At 35.8% G+C, this 17,977-nt stretch overlaps 1 protein-coding gene across 1 annotated transcript; it reads right to left on the bottom strand.

Moving 5' to 3' along the window:
- Window positions 1-1,411: 1,411 nt before the first annotated feature.
- On the bottom strand, window positions 1,412-16,829 carry AADAC (arylacetamide deacetylase). The gene is made up of 5 exons (XM_055110874.2): window positions 16,692-16,829; window positions 13,323-13,545; window positions 10,458-10,527; window positions 6,097-6,268; window positions 1,412-3,362 (listed from the first exon to the last, which is right to left on the bottom strand). Exons 1-5 carry the CDS (start codon window positions 16,827-16,829, stop codon window positions 2,766-2,768), a joined length of 1,200 nt encoding a protein of 399 aa, XP_054966849.2. The 3' UTR covers window positions 1,412-2,765.
- Window positions 16,830-17,977: the final 1,148 nt, after the last annotated feature.

Here is a 17,977-nt window from a genome sequence, read left to right as displayed (position 1 = left end):
TTCATGTCCTTAGCCCATTTTTTGATTGGATTATTTTTTTCTTGCTGATTTGTTTGAGTTCTTTGTGGATTCTGGATATTAGTCCTTTGCTGGATGCATAATTTGCAAGGATTTTCTCCCACTCTGTGAGTTGTCTGTTAACTCTGCTGATTATTTCATTTGCTGTGCTGTGCAGAAGTGTGTTAGCTTAATTAAGTCCCACCTATTTATTTTTGTTTTTGTTGCATCGGCTTTTGGGTTCTTCATCATGAACACTTTGCCTAAGCCAATAGGTAGAAGAGGTTTTTTCCAACATTATCTTCTAGAATTTTTATGGTTTCAGGTCTTAGATTTAAGTCTTTGATTCATCTTGAGTTGATTTTTGTGTAAGATGAGAGATAAGGATCCAGTTTCATTCTTCTCCATGTGGCTTGCCAATTATCCCAGCATCATTTGTTGAATAGGTTGTCCTTTCCCCACTTTATGTTTTTGTTTGCTTTGTTGGCTGTAAGTATTTGGCTTTATTTCCGGTTCTCTATTCTGTTCCATTGGTCTACATGCCTGTTTTTATACCAGTACCATGCTGTTTTGGTAACTATAGCCTTGTAGTATAGTTTGAAGTCAGGTTATGTGATGCCTCCAGATTTGTTTTTTGTTTGTTTGTTTGTGTTCTGCTTAGTCTTGCTTTGGCTATGTGGGCTCTTTTTCAGCTCCACATGAATTTTAGAATTTTTTTTCTAGTTCTGTGAAGAATAATGATGGTATTTTGATGGGAATTGCATTGAATTTATAGATTGCTTTTGGCAGTATGGTCATTTTCACAATACTGATTCTACCTATCCATGAGAATGGGATGTATTTCCATTTGTTTGTGTCATCTATGATTTCTTTCAGTAGTGTTTTGTAGTTTTCCTTGTAGAGATCTTTCACCTACTTGGTTAGATATATTCCTAAGTATCTCATTTAATTTTATTTTTTTGCAACTGTTGTAAAAGGGGTTGAGTTCTTGATTTGATTCTCAGCTTGGTCACTGTTGGTGTATAGCAGAGCTACTGATTTGTGTACTTTTATTTTGTATTCTGAAACTTTACTGAATTCATTGATCAGATCTATGATCTGATGAGTCTTTAGGGTTTTCTAGGTATATAATCATATAATCATATCACTGGCAAACTGTGACAGTTTGACTTCCTCTTTACTGATTTGGATGCCCTTTATTTCTTCCTCTTGTCTGATTGCTCTGGCTAGGGTATTGCCTTATTTCTTAAAATAAGAATGTACAATTTGCCCAACTACTAAAATTCTATTTTGCAAAATTCCTTGTGACACTGTCCTAGAAAATGAAATATAAGAAGTCTGTTTGTTGGATCTTCTGAGATTACTACTGTTTTCCTGATAAAATAAAATTACCTGAAATACAGCTCTTCTGCCATATCCCTTCTCTGCCTAGATATAATATTTAGATGGTACTCAAAAATACAATTATAAGTATGCACACACAAACAGACACTGAGGATGGTGAGTATATTAGTCTGTTTTCATGCTGCTGATAAAGACATACCTGAGACTGGGAAGCAAAAGGGGTTTAATGGACTTACACATTCCACATGGCTAGGGAGGCCTCACAATCATGGTGGAAGGCAAGGAGGAGCAAGTTATGTCTTGCAGAGATAGCGGCAGGCAAAGAGACAGAGAGCTTGTGCAGGGAAACTCTCATTTTTAAAACTGTTAGCTCTTGTGAGACTTATTCACTATCATGAGAACAGCATGGGAAAGAGTCACCCCCATGATTCAATTACCTCCCACTGGGTTCCTCCCATGACACGTGGGAATTGTGGGAGTTACAATTCAAGATGAGATTTGGGTGGGGACACAGTCAAACCATATCAGTGAGTACAAAGATAGAAAAAGCTTTAGTCCCTGATAACGGTGTGGAGCTTCTGCGCCATCTGAAGACTGCCTTAGATGTATTAGAATACACTACATAGTTCATAATTAATACAAGTAATTCTGCCCAGCCTTAAAGATATTCCATTTTATTTATTTTTCTCCCTGCAATATTGGGATGGGCTTTTCAGAGATTAAAATTTTCTCTGATTTTTCTATCATTGGTCAGTGACGTCCACATCTGTAGTCTTTGGCTGTTAGGTCAGTGTTCATCCCAAATATTTCTTCTGTCTTTACTAAAGTTCACTTTCTCTACCTTTCCTCAAATAAAAAGCAGCTAATTCCCCAAAGTACCACAGTGATTTTTTTTTTTTTTTTTTTTTTTTTTTAGCATTGGTTAGTTTAACACTTGGTACCTGAATTCTAAAAGTGTTTCATAAAGAAATTTACAGTGGTAATGAATTGACATTTCACTGAGGCAACTGCTTTTGAAAAGAATTGGCACTTAATTCATATCTGTGATTAGGCATGTTTCACGTTATAAATGAACATTGAATAGAATCTTGACATTACTCAGATGGGCAATATTTGCTCACATTTATTCTCCTGCATCATAAATAGTAGCCAACTCACAAAAATAAAGTATACAAGAATGTAATATTTTTTAAAATAAGATTAATAGCGTAAGAAGGAAAATCTCAGAAAAAGCAGATAGACAATGTAGAAAATTGAAATGAAATCCCACAGTCAGAAAAAAAAACAGAAAACTGCCTATTTAAGAATTATGCTACATGTGGAACTTAACTAGACCATTCTAAGAAAGACCAATTTCTAATGCAAATTTTCTGAGGTTTTGAGATTTACTTTATTTTTAAAATATGTTATAGCTACATGTTTTACTATAGATTTTCCTTTAGCCACTCAATATACTGATTTATAAGTCTGTGACTAATTTTAAGTCCCAGAAATGAAAATGCTCCATGGAATCCATCCTCAACATGGTTATGAGTCACCTGAACCCCAGCGTTGCGAAGTCGGGTGACATACATGAGTCCATCATCTCTTAAGAGATCATATTGACAGGTGATGACATAGGTCAGGGGTAAGCCACGTAATTTGTTGTCATCAGCCAACAAAGGGGCTGCCCTCACATCTAGGAACCCTGGATATTTTTTAGCCAGCTCAGAACTGCCATAATTTGGATTGTTATAAACATGTCCTTTTATAAACCTCTCAGGGAGCAGGGAACTCCAATTAACAAATTTGAAGAGATGACTTGATTCCACAGGTACATGTTGTCTGGAAAGCATGGCTTTTTCAAGTGATCTATCAGTGGTAAAATATTCACTCCAGAATCTGACCATGAGTGATTTGGATAGAAATAGAAAATTTGAATTTTCTTGATATGATGGTAAATCTACATCAAGAGGCTGAAGGGCAGGATAAATTAAAGACTGGATCTTGAGTTTGATCTTGACATCTGGGTCATCAAGGAGCTGAGAAGCAAGATGATTTGCACAAATCATTTTCATTTAAAACAATAAAATATCCCTAATAAGATTATCTATCTGTCTATCTATCTTGTTTTTATCTATCTATCTATTCATGATCTCAAAAAGACTTAAGTAATAAATGAAACATACCACCACAGCAAACTTTCTAACATTCAAAATGGGTTTCTAGAACTAGATGTTCATCAATATTTTCAACTTAAGGAAAATCATCTGTCATATATGCTTTATGGATAATGCAAAAAGATCTAAGTGATCATTAGAAAGTTAATCTCCTTTCTGCTAGGAATGATAACCAGAAGAATTGCATAAATATTATCTTCTGTTCATGTAAGAGTTTATTAAAATAGGCCTGGTATGGTGGCTCATTCCTGTAACCCCAGAACTTTGCAAGGCTGAAGTGTGGATTGCTTGAGGTCAGGAGTTCGAGACCAGCTGGCTAACATAGCAAAAACCCGTCTTGACTAAAAATACAAAAATTAGCCAGGTATGGTAACGCACACCTGTCATTGAAGCTACTCAGGAGGCTGAGACACAAGAATTGCTTGAACCCATGAGGTGGAGGTTGCAGTGAGCTGAGAAAACACCACTGCACTCCAGCCTGGGAGACAGAGTGAGACACTGTCTCAAAAAAAATATTATTAAAATATACCAGTATATCAATAAGCTTTGCCATGAAGAAGAAGGATCACTTAATAGAGGTTTCTGACATGGCTTTGATGCTAAAGCGACATGTTACTTTAGGAGATTTGGGCAAGCCTTCTGTGTGAAATGGTCTATTAACATCATCTTTTATATCAAGTCTGTTGTGCTAATATTTGTAATAATCAGTGGTCTGTAAAGAGGGATATACCAATACCAGGGAGGAAAAAAGGAGACTTATAAGAATGAAATATTACAAAATATGTTTTAAATTGTGAAAACATATAGGTTAAAAAATAATTTTGTGTTTTCGAAGTGTGTAATATACTATAAAAGATGTATAGAACTTCTAAATAAAAGTACAGATATTATTAGATGTAACCCCAAATATTTTGCAAATTGTGGTATTTATCTACATTTTAACTATAATTATCAAAATAGACCATTGTGGAGCCTATTTGTAAAGATTGTTACAAGTTGCCAGGTATTTTTATATAAATTTATTCATATGACTCTCAAACAACTCTTTAAAGTTGAAAGAGTTCATTTTTCTTACAGGTGAGGAAATGAATGTTTATTTAGGGAGATTAAGCCAATATCAAATCTAGAAATTACTGCATCTCCAAGTTTCCTGATGTCCAGTCTAATGCTTTTGCTGCTACATTATGAAATCCATAATAATGATTAGAAATCTATCTGTGAAGTTTCAAATACTTGTTCTATATTGTGGTTGAAACAAAGTGCAACTATGATTCTTTACTTTTGAGAATATTGTCCAACAGATTCTAGCAGTCAAAATGCTTTTAGTGTGAAAAATTATAAATAAATATAATTAACAAAACAAATAACAGCAACGTTTTAAAATTGCTTTAGAACCCTCGTTTGTAACTAAAGTCAACTAATAAAATCTAACCTTCTACATATGTTCTACTTAACTTCTACATAATCCCAGAGTGCTGGGATTGCAGTTCTGAGCTACCAGATGCAGCCTATAATTTTAAATGAATGATTTATCCAAAGAATTAACATTAGAGAGAAGGTCTTAGGTAGCTTCTTCTCCTGACTGCTACTCCATGGGAAAATAGTTCCTTTGTGACTACTACATGAGAAAAGAGTTTAGATGTTTAAACAATCAATAGCAGTGTTTCTCCTTCATCATAAAAACAAAATGTATTCTACATATAATCTGGGACAAAAATGCCATTTGTTATTATTATTATTATTATATTGCCATTATTAAATGACAGATAAAAAGATCTGATTTTACATCTACATACAAAAATCTTTTGAATTCTTCATATTTCTTCTTTGTAAGTAGCATGGGAATCTTTGAATGTGTTGATAATTTTCTTAAAATAGGATGATTATTATGGTAATAAAGGAATACACCATCGAAGATTATATGAATTGGTCTGAACCTCTAATAGCGTAATAGGGTCATTAGTCTCACAATTACAATCTCATTCACCTACTTAATATAATATTTTACTGACACATATTATTTTATTTTTTATGCTTTTAAGAGACAGGGCCTTATTCTGTCACCCAGGCTGGAGTACAGTGGCACGATTACACCTTACTGTAACCTTGAACTCCTGGGCTTAAGAGATCCTTCTGCCTCAGCCTCCTCAGCCTCCCAGGTAGCTAGGACTACAAACTTACACTATTATGCCAGGCTAATTTTTCTTTTTTCTTTTTTTTTTTTTTGTAGAGACAGGGTCTCACTGTGTTTCCCAAGCTGCTATCAAACTCCTGGTCTCAAGCGATCCCTTTGCCTTGGCCTCCCAGAGCGCCGGGATTGCAGTTCTGAGCTACCACATGCAGGCTATAATTTTAAATGAATGATTTATCCAAAGAATTAACATTCCCTTAAGAAAGAAAAAAAATCTATGACAGAAGCAGAGATTGATCTTATAATGTTTTAGTCATTTCTTCTCAATATTCTCTTTAATAGTTTCAAAAAATTAATATCTCTATTTGCATTCATATTTTAATACATGCATTAAATGTTTATAAATATGTTTTTAAAACAGCGTAGAAACGCTATTTTTAAAAAGCATAGAAATTATGAACATACCTGTTGAGTCACTGCTGCAGCTAAATTCCCTCCTGCACTATCTCCAGAAATACCGATTCTCTCAGGGTTCACACCATATTTTGCAAGAACTTTTTTACGTAAGAACCACCTTAAGGCATTATATACATCTTCAAATTGAATTGGGAAATGATACTTAGGTGCTAATCTGTAGCTGTAGAGAGAAAACATAGTTTACACATTTTTTTGTTTTGATTAGACTGTAATATATTATTGGTGCAAAAGTAATGACAAAACCGCAATAACTTTTGCACCAACCTAATACATGCTGGAGGTGCACATAAGTATATAATTTCTTTAATTTTCAAACTAAACACAGCCATATAACCAGCACTCAGATCATGAAATATAACATTGCCCGCATCCCAGAAACCTTTTGTTTACTCTCTTTAATTCCTGACGTATCCACTAATTTGACATAACAGCATAAATTAATTTTGCCTAGTTTTGGCCTTTAAATAAATAAAATCATATAGCATATACTCCTGTGTATCTGGTTTCAATTGTTCAACATTATGTTTTTGAGCCTCATTCACATTGCTTCTGTCTTCCTGTATAGTACTCTATTGTTTGAATATACCACAAATCATTTACCCATTAACATGTTGATGGGCTAAGTGAAATAAGCCACTCATGGAAGAACAAATACTGTATGTTTCCACTTATATAAGGTGTCTAAAATAGTCAAATTCATAGAATCAGAGTGAAAAGATGGTTGCAAGGGCTGTGGGGAGGAGGAAATGGGGAGTTACTGATCAGCTGGCACAAAGTTTCAGTCAAACAAGTTGAATAAGCTCTACAGATCTGCTGTACAACATTGTACCTACAGTCAAAAATAATGCAAATTTAAAAATTCACTAAGAGAGTAGATCACATATTAAATGTTCTTATAAATAATTAAACAAACAATAAATACTAAATAAATATTTTTCCAAGTAAAAAAATGTTATGGGGATTTAGGCTGCTTGCAGTCTTGGGCACAAACAGTGCTGCTATGAATATTCTAGTACATGTTTTTTGGGGCCCTATGGCTGTGTTCCTGTTGATATATACCTGTGCTATTGCTAATAACAGAGGTATGCATATATGCTTAGCTTTACTTAATAATGTCAAAGAGTTTTGCTAAGTAGTTTACCAAGTTATTCTCAAACTAGAGCTTATGGAAGTGCTGTTGATTCAAAACCTTACCAACACTTGGTATCTTATGTCTTTCTCATTTTATCTATAATATCGAGTATGTACAGGTATCTTATAATAGTCTTAATTTGTATTTTCCTGATGTATACAGTACATTTTCATATATTGTTTGATGATTTCGATATCCTTTTCTGTAAATTGTCTTTCTGAGTCTTTCACCTATACTTCTATTAATTGGTAGGTGTTTTTATATTTTGGATTTGAAAAAGTATATATGTATTTAAAAACTTTTATAGTATACATATGTCTATACCCACATATATATACACACACAAACTTTAAGACTTCTATTAATGTCTTTTGATGAACATAATTTCTTAATTTTTTTTTGTGGGGGGGACAGAGTCTAGTTCTGTTGCCCAGGCTGGAGTCCAGTGGCACGATCTCGGCTCACCGCAACCTCCCACTCCCAGGTTCAAGCAATTCTCCTGCCTCAGCCTCCCGCGTAGCTGGGATTACAGGTGCCCACCACCACACCCAGCTAATTTTTGTATTTTTAGTAGAGATGGAGTTTCACCACGTTGGCCAGGCTGGTCTCAAACTCCTGATCTCATGATCCACCTGCCTCGGCCTCCCAAAGTGCTGGGATTACAGGCATGAGCCACTGCACCCGGCCTGAATTTTTAATATAACCGTTTTACTGAGATATTCATAACCTATAAAATTAACACATTAAAAGTATGCTCTTAATTTTTAATATAACCATTTTACCGAGATATTCATAACCCATAAAATTAACACATTATAAGTATGCAATTCAGTGATTTTCAATATATTCAGAGTTGTGCAACCATTGCCACAATCAATTTTGGAAGATTTTCCTCATGCCAAAAGGAAATCCTATACCCATTAGTAGTCACTTCTCATTTCTCCCCATCCACCAAACCCAATCATAGGCAACCATTAATCTACATTCTATCTCTATGCATTTGCCCTATTTTGGACATTTTATATAAATGGAATCACAAAACTTTCCATTTATGACTGGCTTGTTTCATCTAGCATAATATTTTCAAAATTTGTCCATACTGTAGCGGTCCTTTTATTAACAAATGAATAATTAACTGATAAATGGATGAATAAAATGTGGTATATTTACACAACTGAATATGTGTATAGATATGCCACATTTTATTTAAATATTCAATTGAATTTCAAATATTCAATTGTATAGATATACCACATTTTATTCATCCATTTATCAGTTAATGAACATTGGGTTGCTTCCACTTTTAAGGTTTATGAATACTGCTTCTGCGAACATACAAGTTTTTATATGGGTATGTTTTCATTTCTCTTGTGTATACACCTAGAAATGGAAATACTGGGTCAATATGGTAACTCTGTTTGAACTTTTAAGGAGCTGCCGAAGTGTTTATTCCCACCAGCAGTATAGAGGATTCTGATTTTTCCATGTCCCCACTAACGCTTGTTATTATCTTTTTAAATATATATATTATACTCATCCTAGTGGGTGTGAAGTGGTATTTCATTGTGGTTTTGATTTGCATTTCTCTAATGACTAATGATATTGAGCATCTTTTCATGTGCTTATTGGTCATTTTAATTTAAATATAACCAAAATTATCTATCTTTGAATATTGGAGTTCTTCATCTTTAATATAAATAAAATGAGAATATTTGAAGGCAAGGCATATATTTGCATAAATATTTTAAAGTATATTTTATCTTTCAAGTACATGAAAGATGCTTATTGGCCATTTTAATTTAAATATAACCAAAATTATCTATCTTTGAATACTGGAGTTCTTCATCTTTAATATAAATAAAATGAGAATATTTGAAGGCAAGGCATATATTTGCATAAATATTTTAAAGTATATTTTATCTTTCATATACTAGTGATTTATTAGTCATTGCAATGAATTAAACACAGATGTCGGTCTTATACTGTAATTTGACTTGCCATGTTTAAGAAAATTCTCTTTAAGTATAAAGTTGGAATGCAAAACAGCATAAGCTTGGATTTTCTAATTGCATTTTACAAAATATTATTCTAGCCACTATATTTATGAGTGATCACATACAACCAAATATTGATCAAGATTATGTCCCAACTTTATAATAATGATTTAACTTGACAAATGGTGATGAGTATGTTATTTTTTTAACTGTTCATTTCAATTTAAATATATACTGCTCTGGCATGAGTCTACCCAGCAATCCACCCCTAATTTTACTGTCCCTAAGTGCTCTTTCCATAAGTGGATTATTTATCTAACATAATTTTATATGAACTCATCTATTTTGTTTAATTTGATAATACTTTTTAATATACTTAGCGCAGTGTATAACACTTGTTGAGCCTAAACTATAGGCTATATTTTAAATATTTAAAATTATATAGCCTACATTTTAGGCTCACCAAGTGCTATATACGCTGGACTCTGTTTCAAGGATGTTATCACTTACTCTTCACAGTGACCATCTGAGATGGAAATTATTTATGACGCACTTTTATAGATGATCCTGTGACTCCAGGGCACTCATTTTTAAAGACTGGGAATTAAGGGTTGAAAGGAAATACCGTCCAGGTAATTATATCCATAAATGATACAGTTTGAATTTACGTGAAAAAATTTTTTACTTTTTGCTGTTTCTTTTTGCCGAAATAACACGTGTACACACATATACAGATTTTTTTTTCTCAACTCTAATCAGGTTAGGCCTAGCACTCACTTGCAATTGCCTACTTAGTGTCATCTGAGAAACATTTATTTTTGGCATAATCATGCATTGGCTGAGAAAGCTGAGAGAATCGGCTGAGCGCGGTGGCTCACGCCTGTAATCCCAGCACTTTGGGAAGCCAAGGAGGGTGGATCACCTGAGGTCAGGAGTTTAAGACACGCCTGACCAACATGGTGAAACCCCATCTCTACCGAAAATAAAAAAATTAGCCGGGCGTGGTGACTCGTGCCTGTAATCCCAGCTACTCGGGAGGCTGAGGTATGAGAATCACTTGAACCCGGGAGGAGGAGGTTGCAGGGAGCCGAGATCCTGCCACTGCACTCCAGCCTGGGTGACAGGGTGAGACTCCATCACACACACACACACAAAAAAAGAAAGCTGAGAAAATCTTGGCATGTCAGACATCTGGCCAGGAAACCAAACAGCACAGCTCTTACTTGGTTGATACGACAACAGCATCAAGTCTGTCTGCTGTCCATCTTGACAGCAAGTCATAATCACTTAGAGCTGAAATAAAAGGATAAAAGCAACATATTAGTAAAACAGACAAATGAAGACAAGGCTGTTTCCTTCACAAAAATCCTGCTGCACTTCTTTCACGTTCTGGCAGTTCTATTTTACCTTAAAATACGAGAGACAAATTTAACACTGTATTTATAAGAAGCCATCCATTCATGACTCAGTGGAATTCAAGTTTCCCAGTGAACCTCCTAATGCACTTCCTCCCTTTTATCTTTTGTCCTGCACATTTTGCCATTGATCCTTCTGTGTCAGACGCATTCTCTAGATTAACCCAACTGTGTGTACTGGAAGGAGGTACTGATTTGGCTCTGTTTTAGATGATGGGTATACAAAGATAAAAAGACAAGTCGCTAACTTGATCAATACGTTGTCAGATATGTGAGCCAAGGAGATATAGACAGAATTGTTGCAATATAGAAGGATCACCTAAGTCTGCATGGGACAATAGAAAAGGCACCTGAATATAAGTGGAATAGAACTAGGTCCCCTTAAACAAACACTGGAACTTACTGCTTGCATCTGTACTACTACTTTAAGAATGTATCTAGCTGAGGCCTCTCTTTGCCTCTTTTTCTCTTGTCTAAGAGGAAGACGTAATGCTCTTTTTTTTCCATTTCCAACCTTCCTGTCTATATCCAATTATTTTACTAGTGCTCTAAATCTTCTTGCCTTTCATTTCCTCTGGGATGTGTATCTATCAGTCAACACTCCCAGCCCATTACTTGGCTAACATATTTCTACTTATTGCCTTCATTTATTTCAGTCTACCAACTTGTTTATATTTCTCCTGCACAAAAATAAAAGAAAATGCTCCTACTTAACTCTCATTTCAATCTATAATTTTCTTGCTTATTTATTTCACAACTAAGTCCTTTTAAGGCCAGCAATTATTCTAACCATTTTATTTTCTTCCCTCTCACTTTTTGCTTGCTGTAATGTGTTTCTCTGTGAATATCCCATCATGTCAGCAAGTCTCTCCTCAACAATATTAACATAGAAAGTTCAACATCCAAGAGACATACTTCCATCCTACTTACTTGACATCTCTACACTATGCAGGACTTCTATTATTTCCTCTTTCTTGAGGTTCTCACCTTCTTCGGCTTTCTTTTCATTTTCTGACATTTTTGACCACCTCAGTGCTTTGATGTCTGCTTATTCCTTCACCCAACAATTTTGTTTGCATTCCCCAGAAATCTGTTCTCACCCTCCCAGTCATCCTGTCAGAAATGAGTCACTCATTCAGATCTCTCTATTTTTTTAATCTTCTGTCTTTTTCTCCTCTAACTTCCCACATCAATGGACAAATTTGCTTAATTTCAAGTCTGTAACATTTTCTTTTCAGGACTAATTTATTCTTCCTCTCTAGAGTTCAGAGTTCTTAACTTAGTAGGCCCAGTCCAATCTTCACTCCTCCAGTTATCTATACTGTATTCATTGGAGGTAAACAGATGAATCTCAAGAGCCCTAGGACTCGGGTGGGTTAGGTGATTTTCTCACATAATTGGGACTTTTATCCCAGTGCTTCCACTTCTAAATGTTTTTCTCTTTCTGCTGTAATTCTATACATCAAGAAATATACAACCTTCACACCCAATCTTGATTACTCTTGCCAAATAAACTAAGTTTAGCCTAAAGCTGCCTCTTTCCATATTTTAAAGGTTTCTTGATACACAGTGAGTTGTAACTTAATTGGATGTGTAACCTACTCTTGTCCCAATCACTGAGTTTCAGCCAAAGGTAACCAACTTGTGGAACCAGTTTCAAATAAGGCAAACGCTGAGCTGTAACCAATCCGCCTATTTCTGTGCCTCACTTCTGTTTTCTGAATGTCACTTTCTTTTTTCTACCTATAACTCTTCTTCGACCAGGAGGCAGCGCTGGTGACTTTCTGAACCTATTCTGGTTCAGGAGGGTGCCTGATCCACAAGTAGTTCTTTGCTCAATTAAACTCTGTTAAATTTAATTTGTCTAAGGTTTTTCTTCTAACATTCTGGCCTATTATTTCCTACATTTATCACTTTAAAACACACTGTATTATTTACTTATTTATCAATTAAAGATTGTCTCCATTAGAATGTAAGATCCAAGAAGACAGGAAGACAGGATTTTTTCTTTTTTTTTTTTTGAGGCAGAGTCTTGCTCTGTTGCCCAGGCTGGAGTGCAACGGTGCAATCTTGGCTCACTGCGACCTCCGCCTCCTGGGTTCAAGCGATTATCCTGCCTCAGCCTCCCGAGTAGCTGGGATAATGTGTGCCCGCCACCACACCCGGCTAATTTTTGTATTTTTTTAGTAGACACAGGGTTTCACCATGTTGGCCAGGCTGGTCTCAAACTCCTGACCTCAAGTTATCCACCCTCCTTGGCCTCCCAAAGTGCTGGGATTACAGGCGTGAGGAAATTTTGTCTACTCAAAAATATATTCAAAGATATAAAAATATTACCAGACATATAGTAAATATGAGTACATGGATGAAAACATTAAATGGTTCTGTAATATCAAGTGGAGAATGATAGAAATAACAAGGCTTTCTTAGAGTAATTGCGATAAATAGAAAAAAAAAGTTTCTTCTCACCTCTACCTGGGTTGATGAGGAAATGCATATGTGGAAAAGAGTGATATAAAGCTTCAGGGAAAAGTAAAACTTTGCCAGAACAAAGCACGAGAAGATAAAAGAGGCAGTAATGTCCATGCCGAAGGGCATGTGTACCTACTGAAGACTTAGTAAAATGTTTGCGAACTACCTCAGTGACAGAGATTTTTCAAAGCATTCACTTACCAGCACTTCCCACGCACCAGCCTCCACCATGGATGTAAAACAACCCCCTTCTTAGTGCTTCAGACTTTCTCTTTGGCACATATACCCGAACAAGAATGTTGTTGAATTTTGTCTCAGTCACAGTGACGTTTTCATCTGAGGTTGGTGGGACTTCATCAAAGCTCCCGACAACCTTAAAGGAATCCATAAAATGGTGAAGTCCCAGGAGCTCCACAAATGTAGCCTAAAAATGAAATTCACAAACATCCTGAAATTCAAGTATCAAATGGCAAAGAGATCTATGGACTTATAGGTAGACATTAACCCTTAATAAACTCAAATGGAATGAACTAAATTTTCATGCATGAATCCTGCTTGGTCCTTTTAAAAGAAACCAGAAATGCAAAGGTTATGCCTAGGGTGGTTCTTAAAAAAGAGGGAATATACTGTGAAGGAAATAAAAATATTTCATCCCAAAATATATCTCCTTGACATAATGCAAGGTGGCTTTTCAGAAGGGCTGGAAATACAAGATTAGCTGGAAAGCTTTTCTTTTGTGGAGGTGATTTGCATCTGTAGAGAAAATCTGCATTGATGGCTTCTGAGAGCCTTCATTTGTCCAGATCTAGGAAAAATCAACTGAGAATCTGACACCTTTAAAAGTCTGAAAGAAATTTTTACCATCTGTTCTCTCTGAGGGCTGCTACCTGTGAGGATCCATCTATATAACAAGACCACTTTTGCTAACCATGTCTCCCCTTCTTTCCTTCCCATAACCTGTCTTGCCACCATATCATTTTTTGGCCAAGCCACCATTCTTTCTGTAACCTCAAGATAGTAAAAAAAAAAGTGTCAACCATCTGGCCATTTCTTTGAGATTTTATATTTTGTAAGTCTATTATGTATGCTAAAAATGTATATGCCTTTTTCTTCTATTAACCAGACCTGTCAGTTGACTTTCAGCAACTTTCAGAGGGCAAAGATGAAGTTTTATTTTGACCCCTGCTACTAATTTAGTTCCTATGTCACTAAAATGTGTCAGGCTCTCTACCAAGCTTTACGGTTTCAGAGATGAACCAGACAAATGCTCTTCTCAAGAATCTCAGAGTTAAGTGTGAAAGACAAATAAATGGTTACAAAACAATGTAAATACTATTACAGAGCTCTGTACAAAGTACTTTGGGAGCGAACAGCAGGTGATTACAAAAAGCTACTTGGGAGTAGAAACTGGAAAAGCAATTTTGTCTGAGGCTTGAAATAAATACCTTTTCCTAAGTCTTTTGCTAACCAAATAAGAAAAGGAAAAACCCTGGCAGGTCGAGGAACTGGTTTAGTTTAGAAATAGGGAGGTGCAGTGAGGCGTGGCTATGGAGCTGGTTGCACATGGGAGCTGGGAGTCAGGGTTGGGAGGGAAGGAATGAGTGGGAGAAAAAGGGAGGGCAGCTTGCCTGCCTGCAGCACATCCTTTCACTGTAGAATGAGTCAGTGTTCTGAGCACTCTATTGTAGTCATCTCAGTAATAGTAACAACTTGCTTATATGGGAGGAAGATAACATTTTCTTATCCATGTCAGATATGAGGAAAGTGAGCCCAGGAAGGTTAAATATGTCGTCCATGCCTACACAACTAGTAAATGATATTTACTAGGATTCTCAGTCCAGTAGTTTGATTCTTGATGTAATGTTCATAACGTAATCCTTTAATAAAGGGTATGAACACTCAAAGATTGCCAGACATTTCAGAGAAGCCAGCAAAACTAATCAGGAAAAAAGGGACAAACCAGGAGCATAAACGATCACAAAAAAGCAAGCAAACAAACAAGCAGATAATTCAGGAAGAAGAAAGGGCATTAAAACAACTTTTAAAAGGTATATCTACTGAGAGCTCTGAAAATACATTACTTTCATAAATTGTGGACAGAATGTAAGTAAATGAATGAATGAATTAATTAAAAGGCTCCCAGAGAAGAATATATATATAATTGCTTAAATAAATAAAAATTAATATAAAGACTCCAAGAAAAAAATCAAAGACCTCTCACATATTGTAGCACAGACAGCAAATATGAGGGAAAAAAATGTGTCCCTTTCTTAAAGCTCTTTAATAGCTCTGCATCACATACAGAATTAAATCAAAACTTACTACCAGTGCCCACAAAGCACTGTATGATATGGCTTCTAACCTCTCCAAACTAATTGCAACAATTTCCCCATTAAACCCAAATGTTTCATATGATTTCTTGGACTTGTCAATATTCTGTAGCTGGGGTGTTTGTACTTGTTGATGTCTCTGCTGGAAAACATTTTTCTTAGCACTTAGAATGATTGGTTTCTTTTCATTCTTCTGGTCCCTAAGTAGCTGTTTCCTCTTCAGAATGGCTTTTTCTCACCATGCATACAGTAGCCCACTCTTGCCTTCTGCCCAAATTACTCTCTTTTCTTCCATCTTACCTCCTTAAAGGTACTTCTCATGAACTAAAATCATTTATTCATTTAATTCTAATTTATTTTTTTCTCCACCACTAGAATGTCAACTGTGTGGGGACAGACTACTTGTTTGCCTAATAGGATTTGAGACAGTTGAATTGTTGAATAAATGCAAAATAAAAGATTAATCCAGGAGTTACAACATTCATCTGGTTTAAGTTCTGGATTTGAGACAGTTGAATTGTTGAATAAATGCAAAATAAAAGATTAATCCAGGAGTTACAACATTCATCTGGTTTAATCTCTGAAAAGAGATTTGTTTTAATGAAGATAATAAAATAACCAAAGAAGTAATAGTAAAATATCCTCAAGGATCCAGAGAGAGCTACACCTTTTTAATTTGCCAGCATCCAAGCTGCCCAGTTGCCAGGACACCCAGGTCTCCCTCCCCCTCTCATTTGTGCATATTGTGCCCTCTTGTGGTTAACCCTAGGCATGTGCCAACCAGCCTGCCCATTGAATCTTCTCTTGAGAACTTATTTACGTGTCCTTAGTCTATATTCTGAATCCCAAAGATAAGTGCATAAAAATCTGTAACTAACACAGTGCTGCATAATCAGATGATCTCTAATTTGAGTATAAAATTTAAGGAACAAACCATACCTAAGATAAGAATTTCAAAGGAGAGCCACTATCGTGACATTAAAGCTACCTAAACAAAGTACTTTTTAGCAAAACCTATTCAAATGACTCCTTGCTTGCTGTTCTTGATATTTTTTTAACATGATTCCAATACATAAGACAGAAAACAAACATTTCTAAGTAATACATTGTCAAAGGCCACAGCAGTTATTTTAAAAGATGAATAAGTCAATAAATCAAAAGAATAGAATCTTGAAAAACTTAATTCTCTAGGTCAAATGGTGGTGTATGCACATCTGAATTCATAAAATTCCAAACTTACCAAATTTTGTATAGTTTTCAGATGTGCGTTTATCCACATCATTCTCCATGGCTCCTCAACGTTATCTGGGAGAGGCGTATAAATATAATATGCTATGAGGATCCCCACAATCAGAAGGTACAGCGATTTTCTTCCCATGGTGTACGTCCCACTTCTTGGTCTCTAGAAACACAGAAAGTAAACTTACATGATATGCCTGAATAGTGTACTTTAATAAGCAGTGTGCTTCAGCTCCACCCAAAAGCTTTGAAAACAGAGTTGCTCACTTAGTTTAAGGGTTGGCATAATAAGGTCAAAATTTTATCTGTTATCCAGATACAGTCATGTTAAGTGCAACTTCAAGGTTTAATGAGTAATAGGAAACTAGGGCAAAGTTTGTCAATGATCATGCTGTTATCTGTATTCCAATAAACAGCATGTATTGAGTAATAACTCGGGAACAAATTCTTTAACTCTAACAAAATTATCCATAGAAAACATACAGAATTCAGAATCTTTGTTTTAAAATAGCTTATCATGGAAAAAACAAATTATATATATACACACACATATATATACATATATATGTGTGTGTATATATATATATATATATATATATATATATATATATATATATAGATACAGAATCTTCCTGTGTCACCCAGGCTGAGTCCATAAGAAGCGTTTTGTGTCAATAAGTAGTTTGTTTGAGGGTGTGTTAGGCAGTTGGATTTCCATGCATTGGGAAGTGGGGACGGGGTTTAGGCAAGTGCTCCACCCTGCGATTTCTATGCAGGGCCTGTGTCAGTTATTGCAGAATCCTGATGTTTCTCCTGTGACTTGGGTCTGACAGGGGTTGGAGATTTTGAGAGTTTGTGTGGGGTTTTTTTCTGTTATTGTTTGGATGCCTGTCGGGGGAGTGAGTGTTAGGGTACAGTTGCATAAGCTAGGGGAGAGGGTGCCTAGGGGCACTCCTTTGGAAAGTTCACGCTTTATGCATAGGGATGCTGGTTGGCTGAGTTCTGAGTCTGGGGTAAGTGTTCCTAAGATAACCTTGTGTTCTGCAGTATGTGTGGGAAGATTGAGTTTGTAACTTTTGAGTGCATTTACTTCTCCAAAACTTTGGTAGCGGGGGTGGAGGGTCATATTGCTGAGAACCCAGTCTTTGAGGGGAACTGGGAAGACATCTTTTGATACGGTTTCTGAGGGGTGTACAAGCAGGCCTTGGCCAGGGAGGGGTTAGTTTGACTGAGTATCATATGTGCCTGTGGAATGGTGCGCTGTAGGTGGAGCAGTAGCGAGAAGGA

The sequence above is a fragment of the Pan paniscus genome, chromosome 2 (genome assembly GCF_029289425.2).
Source record: "Pan paniscus chromosome 2, NHGRI_mPanPan1-v2.0_pri, whole genome shotgun sequence".
Classification (NCBI taxonomy): Eukaryota; Metazoa; Chordata; class Mammalia; order Primates; family Hominidae; genus Pan; species Pan paniscus.
This window is presented reverse-complemented; position numbering and strand designations above follow the sequence as displayed.

Coding starts and splice junctions, on each gene's coding strand:
- AADAC (XM_055110874.2), bottom strand. CDS start 16,829: ATGGGAAGAAAATCGCTGTACCTTCTGATTGTGGGGATCCTCATAGCA. Junction 13,546..16,691: donor TGAAAACTATACAAAATTTG/GTAAGTTTGGAA, acceptor TTTCATTTTTAG/GCTACATTTGTGGAGCTCCT. Junction 3,363..6,096: donor CTGCAGCAGTGACTCAACAG/GTATGTTCATAA, acceptor CTTGCTTCTCAG/CTCCTTGATGACCCAGATGT.